The sequence below is a fragment of the Sorex fumeus genome, unplaced genomic scaffold, assembly GCF_029834395.1.
Source record: "Sorex fumeus unplaced genomic scaffold, SorFum_2.1 ptg000028l, whole genome shotgun sequence".
Classification (NCBI taxonomy): domain Eukaryota; kingdom Metazoa; phylum Chordata; class Mammalia; order Eulipotyphla; family Soricidae; genus Sorex; species Sorex fumeus.
In genome coordinates, this window is record NW_026606085.1 from 4,606,512 (window position 1) to 4,616,899 (window position 10,388).

At 51.4% G+C, this 10,388-nt stretch overlaps 1 protein-coding gene across 1 annotated transcript; it reads left to right on the forward strand.

Moving 5' to 3' along the window:
• The first annotated feature begins 3,245 nt into the window (after positions 1–3,245).
• ATP1B2 (ATPase Na+/K+ transporting subunit beta 2) lies at positions 3,246–10,128 on the forward strand. Its single transcript, XM_056114890.1, has 7 exons — positions 3,246–3,653; positions 6,180–6,308; positions 6,730–6,834; positions 6,936–7,141; positions 7,366–7,422; positions 8,202–8,300; positions 8,408–10,128. Exons 1-7 carry the CDS (start codon positions 3,542–3,544, stop codon positions 8,570–8,572), a joined length of 873 nt encoding a protein of 290 aa, XP_055970865.1. The 5' UTR covers positions 3,246–3,541; the 3' UTR covers positions 8,573–10,128.
• The last annotated feature ends 260 nt before the right edge of the window (positions 10,129–10,388 follow it).

The window sequence follows — 10,388 nt, forward strand, 5'->3', positions numbered from 1 at the left end:
CACATCTCTTTTGTTCACGTGCATGCTCTGTTGTCCCATCAGATTTCAGGCACAAAGGACAAGTTTAAAGATAAAATTCATAATTAATCTCTTTTGTTTTTGAGTCACACCTGGTGATGCTCAGGGGTAACTTCTGTGTGTGGTTTTTATTTATTTATTTATTTATATTTTGCTTTTTGGGCCACACCCAGCGATGCACAGGGGTCACTCCTGGCTTTGCACTCAGGAAGTGCTCAGGAGACCATATGGGATGCTGGGGATCAAACCCGGGTCGGCCACATGCAATTATTGCTCCAGCCCCTCAGGGATAACTTCTGGCTCTGCACTCAGGAATCACATTACTTGCTGTACACTCTCTCTGACCCTTTCTTTTCTTTTTTTAAGGTTTTTGGGCTATACCCAGTTATTCTCAGGGCTTACTCCTAGCTTTGCATTCAGTGGGACTATATGGGGTGCCGGTGATCAAACTCGGGTACAAAGGAAGTGCTCTACCCATGGTACTATGCTCCAGCAATTAATAACAATTAATAATTGTAATAATAATACTTTCAGATGATGACAGTAATAAACTAAGCAGGTTTGATACCATTCTGAGCATGGGCCTTATTCTATTGATGACCTGAACCAGAGGAGTTTGGAGTGGGAGGCGGAGAATATAAATTGTTGAGTACTAAAGTTAAGAATTTAGAGTCAACAGAAAACTTTCTCTAAGGGAAAGTGTCAAGATTTTCAAAGAGACATAGGGGGCCAGAGAAGAGAGATAATATAGGAGCTAAGGTACTTGCCTTGCATACATGTGAGACTCCAGTTTGAATTCCTGGCAAAATAGATAAAAGGACTGGCAGTGCATGGAAGAGGCCCTGGATCATTCCAAGAACTGCAGTTTCCTTAGCACCACAGGAAGCCCCAGCACAGAACTAGGGATAGACCCCGAGCACTACTAAGGATGTGAGAGAGAGAAGCACAGAGACACAGAGACAGAGAGATAAATATGATAATTTGTACTTTCAGCCATCTATGTTTATTTGCAGAAGAGAAGAACGGGTAAGAAGGCTTGCTTTTCCAGTCTGTGCTCTACCTTGAACACAGATCTCACTGTCTGTTTCTTTGCTTACCGTTTCTACTCTGGAGAAATCTCTCTCTCTCTCTCTCTCTCTCTCTCTCTCTCTCTCTCTCCTCTCTCTCTCCTCTCTCTCTCTCTTTCTCTCGCTCTGTGTGTGTGTGTGTCTCTGTCTCTTTCTTTGTCTCTCTCTCACTCTCTCTTAATCTTTTTGGGGCTCATGCCTGGCAATACTCAGAGGTTACTCCTGAGTTACATCTGGTTCTGCACTCCAATGGTGCTTGCTGGGGGGACCATATGAGATGCTGGGGATTGAATCCAGGTCAGAACATACAAGGCAAACGGCCTACCCACTCTACTATCACTCTGGCTCCCCAATGATTTTTTTTTTTGGTTGTTGTGCTCAATATTTTCACCTGGTTCTGTGTTCAGGGATCACTCCTGGAAAGCTTGGGGAACTATATGAGATGCTAGGAGAATGAATCCAGCTCCTGAGTTTTCTTTTTTGGCTTTTTGGGCCACACCCAGCAATGCTTGGGGGTTACTCCTGGCTCTACACTCAGGAATTATTCCTGGTGGTGATCAGGGGAACATATGGGATACCTGCGATCGAACCTGGGTTGGCTGCATGCAAGGCAAACACCCTACCCATAGTACTATGGCTCCGCCCCCAGCTCCTGAATCTTAATAGTCTTTTTTTTTTTTTTGGTGGGGGTGGTGATTTGCACAAACAATGGTCCTCAGGGATTTCTGGTGCCCTTCATGCTCAGGCAGTGCTCTGTCATTGCTCGGGGAATCACATGGTGCCAGGAATTAAACAAGGGCCTTGCGTTCTGATCCATTGAAGTATCTCTCAGACCTATGAACTGTGGGTCTTTTGGTCCCAATAGAAAAACAGAAATTTTACCTCTGCAGGCTGAAGTTGTATAAGGTCTCTGGTGAGTATTAAGTGCTCAGTAAATGTTTAATTGGCATAAATGGATAAATGAGGAGGAAGAGATAGCATCTAAGTAGGAGAACTGGTTCAGGGCCAAGACTGGAAGCTAAGGGTGTGGCGCTAGGAGTGCTTCAGAGGTGTGGTAAGGAAGATGGGGAGGGTCTTCAGGGGGAGACAACTGGGCGGTGGGAGAAGAGACTGTGTGAGTTAAGATGAAGGTGTTGGGGCTCGAGTAATAGCACAGCGGGTAGGGTGTGCCTTGCACACGGCTGACCTGGGTTCGATTCCCAGCATCCCATATGGTCCCCTAAGCACCGCCAGGAGTAATTTTTGAGCGCATGAGCCAGGAGTAACCCCTGTGCGTCTCTGGGTGTGACCCAAAAAGCAAAAGCAAACAAACACAAGATGAAGGTGTTGCTGGACAGATATCAGTTCCTTCAAGGGCAATTTCCTCCCGTGGTGGCCACTATATAACCTATATAACCCACACCACTATATAACCTAACTAGCACTATGTAACCTATTCTAGTTTCCATCCCCACTGGGCTTATATTCTGGAGCTCTCCTTCCACCACCAGCGTGTGTGTGTGTGTGTGTGTGTGTGTGTGTGTGTGTGTGTGTGTATGAGATTTCCTGGTGAGGCAAGGTAGGGCGGTTGCCTTGCACTAGGCCTAGCCGGGTTCAATTCCCCACAGCCCATATGGTCCACCAAACTCCTTTTTGAGTAAAAAGCCAGGAGTAAGCCTTGAGCTCTGCCGGATGTGGTCCCCCAAAAAAGAGAGAGAGAGAGATTTTCTGGGGCCGGATAAATAACCCTTGCTGCCTCTCTCCAGCGCCAGCTCTCGCTTCTTATTTGCATATGTATAAGCTTGCCCGGGCCAGCGATGAACGGGCGGGCGAGGCTTCTAGGGGGCGAGGCTTCTGGGGTGGAAGGGGCGGGCACACACGGAGCCGCCGAGTATAAAGACTGCCCGGAGTGCGCGCCGTCCCCTCGTTGCTGAGGAGCGGAGCCTCTTGCCCCAGTACCCTCCACTCTTGGCTGTACCCCAGCTACGCGTCCCCGCCCCACCTCCGCGGCCGTTTGTGCTCGCCGGAGAGCCCCCGGATCCTTTTCTGCATCTTGGATTTCGGGGTGGGCGCTACCTCTCCTGCCTCTTTGCACCCCGATTTTTTCCACGCTTCACTCGGGTTTTCCAGCCGTCTATTTTTGCGTCCTTTTTTTTTAAGGAGGTTTGTGCGTGGGGGGGAGGGGAGGGGGGTAAAGCTGCATTCGCACCCCTTCCCCTTTTTAGCCTTCTCTGCCCCGACAACCCCTCGTTTTCATCGCATTCGGGGGGCCTAGGATCAGTCGCCTTCCTGCCAGCAACCTGCCTGCAGCGCGCTGCCGTGCACCGGGGATCTGCTGCAACTGCATCGCGGGTGGTCTCTCCCAGCCCCTCGGTCTCTGCTCCCAGCGCGCTTCGGTCCGTGGAGGGACCTTAGCACCCCGTAACCCAGCTTCTCTGTAGTCCTCCACCCGGGCGGGACTCGATCCTGCTGCCAAGATGGTCATCCGGAAAGAGAAGAAGAGCTGCGGGCAGGTGGTTGAGGAGTGGAAGGAGTTCGTGTGGAACCCCAGGACGCACCAGTTCATGGGCCGAACCGGGACCAGCTGGGGTATGCGGGGCAGGGGGCTCGAGGGCTGGGGTTGCGGGGGCCCGGGGACGCCCGCGCGGTAGGAAATTCTGCTCGCGAGGCCCAGCCCCCTTGCCTGGTTGGGGCGGCCGCCCCCCTGCTGGGCAGGAGCGGGGGGGGGGGGGCAGGCGCGGGTCTAATCGGACCCGCCGCTGCCGAGGCGGAGAAAGTAGGTCAGCGCCGCCCTCCTGCCCCCGCGGCCCCCGCGGCCCCCCGCCGCCCCCCGCGCGGGGCTTCGGGGCGCCGCGCCGTGTCCGCGCCGCCGGCTCACGCGGGGCTCCCCTTCCCCCAGGGCCGCTCCGGCCCCGCCAACTTCGGCGAGCCGAGCTGGTCTATTTTTGGCTCATGCCCACCCCCTGGACCCTGGGAACGTTCATGAGGGGGCGGGTCTTGGAGACGTCGGGCGCCTGGGTGGGGGTGGGCTGGGGGGATGTGTTAGAGGAGGGGTTCTTGACAGCGGAAGTTGTTTGACTCCCACCGCGGAGCTTCTGGAACCTTCTGTGCCTGCTTGGTGGGTGGTGGGCTGTTGGGGGCGGGATGGCAGGAGGAGATTTTTGAGGCTGAATGTTCAGCTCAGATGTCGCAGGAGGAGGGAGGGGAGTGGTCAGCGGTGGGGAGATGTGCACAGCATCCAGCCCGGCGTGTCTGAGTTTGGAGAGGCTGGAGACCCTCCCTCCCACACCAACCGGGACACAGGGACGGTGTCCGCTTCAGGATTTGGGGGTGGGCATGAGTGCTCGGCCCGCGGATTCTCACAAAAGGGGTGTTCCAAGTGGGAAGCACAGGGGATGTGTGCGACGCAATTTGCGATTCACCCACTGAGACCCCGTGAGGTGGGTTCCAGGGAGCCTTTGCTCAGATGGAATTGGGACTTCAGGAGAAGCCTCGAGGACCAGAGAAACTAGCGATTGTTTGGGAGGGGGGCTTCGTGGGGGGAAGAGCTTTTGAGAGGAGAGACCCGGGTCTGGGTTAGTGGGAGCACTGGAACTTTCATTAGGGTGAAAAGTCAGGTCATCCACCAAGGGCCTCCTCATTGTCAGGGAGTTTTGGACATTCTACCTTTACCCTGGCTCCTTCTGCCCTGGTCGTTGTGCCTGGGTTCGGGGTAGGTGACAGTTGAGGATTCTGGACAGCTGTCTCAAGGATTTTATAGCTAGGCTCAAGCAGCACTCAACTTTTGTCTTCTGTGCTGTGCCAAGAGAGAGATTTTGCTATTTGAGTCCATAACCTGAGGGGTAGAATGGGAGGCTGTTTGCTTGTGAATGGTGAACAGTGCCAGCTTAAGAAATTGTGGGAGCCAGAGAGATAATACAGGAGTTCAGGCACTTGCCTTGCCTTGGCTGACCCTGGTACCTCATGGTTCCCTGAGAACCCTGAACACCGATCCAGGCTCGCTACCAAGTATGACCAAAGCCCCTCAATCCCCCAGAAAATGTTGTACTGGGCCCAAAGGATTGAAGTGCATGGTTTGCATTAAAAAGCATGGGTGGGGCTGGAGCGATAGCACAGCAGGTAGGGAGTTTGCCTTGCATGCAGCCAACCAGAGTTCGATTCCCAGCATCCCATATGGTCGCCCGAGTACAGCCAGGAATAATTCCTGAGTGCATGAGCCAGGAGTAACCCCTGTGCATCACTGGGTGTGACCCAAAAAGCTAAATAAATAAATAAAATAAAAAGCATGGGTTCAGGGGCCAGAGCCACAATACCGCTGTACTGTGGTAGGGTGTTTGCCTTGCATATGGCTCACCCAGCTTTGATCCCCGGCATCCCAGATGGTCTCCCAAGCCTACCAGGAGTGATTTCTGAGTGCAGAGCCAGGAGTAACACTGGCTCCATGGGTGTGGTCCAAAACCCAAAATGAAAAATAACCCCCCCAAAACAAAAATCTAACCCTGGGTTCAACCCCAGCACTTCATGTTCCCTGTCATGGCCAGACATGAGGACTGAGCCAGGAGTTACCTAGAGCATTGCTGGATGTGATCCAGAAAGACAAAAATGTTGTGTAGGCTGGGACTGTGGCTTGATAGTAGAACACTTGTTTTTTTATGTTCAAGGCCCCGGGTTCAATCCCTGGCACCACCAAAAATAAACAATTGTACTAAGATAGCTTTAAACCTGAGTATCAGTACAGTGGCAATAGATGTTGGGCCCTTTTGGGGTCATGCATAGTTGAGAAATTGGGAATGTAATTTGAGACAAATGACTTTGGCCTATACTTGGAGTTGTCCCAGCAATGAGACTTTGGATCTCCAGTGGCCTTCACAAAGCCAAAGCTTCTCTGTGCCCCAGAAGTGGGAGGGGCCAGGACGTCATGGCTGAAAGCCAGACACAACTGTTCCTTTCCAGCTTGTCTCACTTTGCGCCCTGGGGAAAGATCTGCAATATTCCTCAGCTCTTCAGCTAATCCCCAGTGCAGAATCTCTGAGAGAGTGAGGGGTGTTTGGGGGTATAGACAGCTCGTGGTGGAAGACTTGGGACCTGCTAATCCTGCTTCCTTCTCTTCCTTAGCCTTCATCCTCCTCTTTTACCTTGTCTTCTATGGCTTCCTCACGGCCATGTTCACCCTCACCATGTGGGTGATGCTGCAGACTGTCTCAGATCATACCCCGAAGTACCAGGACCGATTGGTCACCCCAGGTGAGTGATAAGGCTGCCTTACCAGTGACTCTAATGGTTGCTCTGCCCCTAAGCTTCCAAAAAGTGCAGGTTTTAGAGGTTTGGTGCTGATGATACAATCATCATTTGATGGGCATTCTTGAGTTCTGCCTTTCTTTCCCTACAATTTAGAACTGCTTGGTGGGGTGGAGGGCAGCAAATCATTATTTCCATACCTCTTTCTCCTGTGAAGATGACCTATTCTCGTCCTGTCTGTTGTCCTCCAGATAGCAAACGCCCTCCCTGCTGTGCTATGTCCCTGAACTCAGAGTTCTTGAATATAAAGCATGTACTTCAATCCTCGTTCCCTCTATACATCTTCTACACACATACACACACACACACACACACACACACACACACACACACACATACACTCCCAACTCCTTCCTGTTGGCTGTAGGCTTGATGATTCGTCCCAAGACGGAGAACCTTGACGTGATCGTGAACGTCAGTGACACTGAAAGCTGGAATCAGCATGTTCAGAAGCTCAACAAATTCTTGGAGCGTGAGTGTGGGGCCGAGAATGTGGCTGTCCAGGATATTAGTGGAGTGGGGACTTGGAAGTGGAATAACAGGCCTGTGACTCTTTTTTTCCCACTTCCCTAGCTTACAACGACTCCCTCCAAGCCCAAAAGAATGATGTTTGCCGCCCTGGGCGCTATTATGAACAGCCAGATAACGGGGTTCTCAACTATCCGAAACGTGCCTGCCAATTCAACCGCACCCAATTGGGTGACTGCTCTGGCATCGGGGACCCCACCCACTATGGTTACAGCACCGGGCAGCCCTGTGTCTTCATCAAGATGAACCGGGTAACCATGATGATCTTGGTTCCCAAGAGAAAAGAGAAGGGAGCTGACAGCAGTTTCCTTTCACTCGGGCAAGTGGGCATGAGAAAGATTTTTGGATATTTGAATTGCTGAGAAAACAAGAGGGATGAGGATATATGCAGCTGAGATCTGTACCTGGAAGGCTGGATCATGTGTCTTTGATATCTTCCTTTGGGAACCCTCACTATATACTTTCCTTACTCCAGGTCATCAACTTCTATGCAGGAAAAAACCAGAGCATGAATGTTACCTGTGCAGGAAAGGTGAGTGAGTTGGGTCTTGTCTGCTTGCCACTGGCTTGTCGCCACGATTTCTATATAATTCATTTCTCTCTTCCTATATTCTTCGCTCCCAGAGGCCCCGGCACCCCAGGGACAAGGGGGTAAGAGAGGGTGCCATCTGATTCAAATCCCAAGCAGCGCCCTCTCGTTTCTCTCTAGGTTGCAGAAACCTGCTCTTGTGTGAATAGTTACCACTGACTCCACCCAGACTCTGGTCCCTGGCTGCTCTCCCTGACCCTTCCACTTTCTCTTCTGTATGCTGATAACCCTGACTTACACTTGCCCTCCCATATCTCTCCTGCCCCTCGCTTCTTTTTAGGTCTCTGGTAGCTTCTGATCAGTTGGCACTATCTGCCACCACTGAGTTGTGCTTAGGACCCTCCCCCCCAACCAGCCCCTTCCTCTTTCCTCTAGAAATTATCTCCTCTCCCTCTCCAGCACCCCTCGTTTCCTCCTGCACCCATACTTATTTATCGTTTCTTTTTTGATTTAGCTGCAGAAACCAATTTCTGAGGACGGGGTAAGAGCTTGGGGTGGGAGTGGAATCGGAGGCCCAGCATCAGAGGGATCTTTTCGGGGCTGATGAGAGCCAGGGCACTCCCTCCTGAGCACGTGCAAACACAAACAGATAGTTTGAGGGTAGCAGATTAGAGGTAGAGTGATTGGGGTGAGAGAACAAAGGGAAGTCTGACTCTGACTCGCTTCTGGGTTCCTGCCATGCCTAACGTGTTCTTCTCTTACTCTCCTGTGCTCCCTCAAAGAGAGATGAAGATGCTGAGAATCTCGGCCATTTTGTCATGTTCCCTGCCAATGGCAACATTGACCTCATGTACTTTCCCTACTATGGCAAAAAGTTTCACGTAAGTCCTGTGACATGCTTGGGCTGTTGGCCAAGTTAGGGGGCAGAAGTCCTTGGTCCATGGTGGACTTCCATGCATCTAGGTCATCTCACTCTTCTCTGGTCTAGGTGAACTACACACAGCCTCTCGTGGCTGTGAAGTTCCTGAACGTGACCCCCAATGTGGAGGTGAACGTAGAATGCCGCATCAACGCTGTCAACATCGCCACGGATGATGAACGAGACAAGTTTGCTGGCCGTGTTGCCTTCAAACTCCGCATCAACAAAACCTGAGGCCCCTTCTTCCCACCCCCACTTCTTTCCTATGGATGCTTCTGGAATGTCCCTGACCTTGCCTGATCCCTCCCTCACCCACCCCAAAGGTATTTTTTATAACAGAGCTATGACTTGTCAGAGTCTCACACCCTCCTTTACTTCTGAATCTAGCCTGATGTCCTTGGCAATTCCCTGGCTACACACATTTCCCACCACCTTCTCCCAACCCTGGCTCAGTCATATAGGGAGATGGGATGCTAAGGGAGTCGCCGAAGGAGTCCGGAGCCTTTTTCCTTATAGTTTAGCTGTGAGTCAGTTGTCTCCACAATTTCCCCCCTTTTCTGCCCTCTAATGCCCTGAGAACTATTTGAAAATGCTTCCCATCTGCCTTTACTGTCCCCAGTCCATGTCCACACACACTCACATATACATGCTTCCCACTCATGCACCCTCTTGCCATCCTCACGCACAATATGTACGCATATGACATACGCACAGATATATGGCAATCCAGCTCTTTCATCCCACAGCTCAGCCTCTGGGCCTTCCTTGTCTCCCGCTTTCCCTGACAGCTCATGTCTGCCCAACAGCTTCTGGCTCCCAAGGCAGAACTTTGTCCACCTCCCCTTTCTCCATTCCCTCCCGAGGCTGTCTGTGAGGAGAGGCTGGCTCTGTGGTCTTGCCCTGCTTCTTAGCGCCTCACACTCCCTGTGGTGATTGCATGAGCTGGGAATGAGGGTAGGTGGGGGAAAAGAAGTCCTTGTTGATTCTTGAAAATTCTTTTCCTGGTTCCTCCTATCACTCAAGTGGGCACTTCTCAGAGGGGTGGGGTTGACCTAGGCTGAATATTCACTTTGTTTTGCCAGGGCTCCCTTCCCCCTGCTCCATTTCCCAGAATATCCTTCAAGAACCACTTCCCAGGGAGCCTGGGGGAGGGGCAGCTGTTTTGGCTGGGTCCCCAGTGGCCACCTTGGAAACGTCAACTGGCTATGGGACGATTCCGCCTCCTCCTCCTGGGTCCAGCTCTGCCTCCGCTGTTGTCTTTCTGGCTGCCTGTAGCATGTTATCAGCTGATGGGTATCTCTTACCTTCCCTCTGCATGCCACCCTGAACGTGGTAAATCCTCCCCTCCCTCTAGTCTCCAAATTTTCTTGGCTACTCTCTCTCAGACTCCTTTGCGTTTTTAAACCACCTCCTAGTGTCCATAGATTGTTACTTGAGGCGTCTCCTGTGTTCTGAAGTTAGAGGTATTTTAGTTCTTTTTCTACCTTTGGCTCTTTTCTACTTCTCTCCTCCTTTACTCCTTACTGCTAATCTCCCCTTTCTTTTCTGATGCTGCAGCCCCTCACCCCACCCACAGATGGACTCATTCCTCTATTTCTCTTGCTGGAGTTGTTTCTTGCCTTGGGAACTCCCTGCTTTCCTATGCTCCCTCGCCCCAGTGGTCTCTCTCTGCAGTTATTTAATGCCTGTGTCAGATCTACTGTAAAAAGAGGATAAAGTACAATAAATCGAGAGCAATTATATATATGTATACATACATATATATATATAAAATATATATCACACATGGAGCTCTGCGTGTGGGTTGTTCCTTTCTGAGCATTTGGAAGAGAAGGGGGGATGGATTTGGGTGATCTCGGGGTTACTGGGCCTTCGGGGGGCTATCCCCAGCTTAGATGTCTTCCTTTCGGTGTCTGAGCTGCCATCATCCTTCACTTAGACTACTTAGGCTGCTCAGTGTAAGAGGTGGGAAGTCTGCACCCCTCTGCACAGTGGTGCTTAGGAAGTGTCTACTATGTATACAACTAAGTGAGCCCTAATATTAAATCGA

What these genes read in the sequence shown, in the direction of transcription:
- ATP1B2 (XM_056114890.1), top strand. Translation starts at nt 3,542, where the DNA reads ATGGTCATCCGGAAAGAGAAGAAGAGCTGCGGGCAGGTGGTTGAGGAG. An exon ending in CCGAACCGGGACCAGCTGGG is followed by an intron (nt 3,654 to 6,179) that starts GTATGCGGGGCA and finishes TCTCTTCCTTAG; the next exon opens with CCTTCATCCTCCTCTTTTAC. An exon ending in GCTCAACAAATTCTTGGAGC is followed by an intron (nt 6,835 to 6,935) that starts GTGAGTGTGGGG and finishes CCACTTCCCTAG; the next exon opens with CTTACAACGACTCCCTCCAA.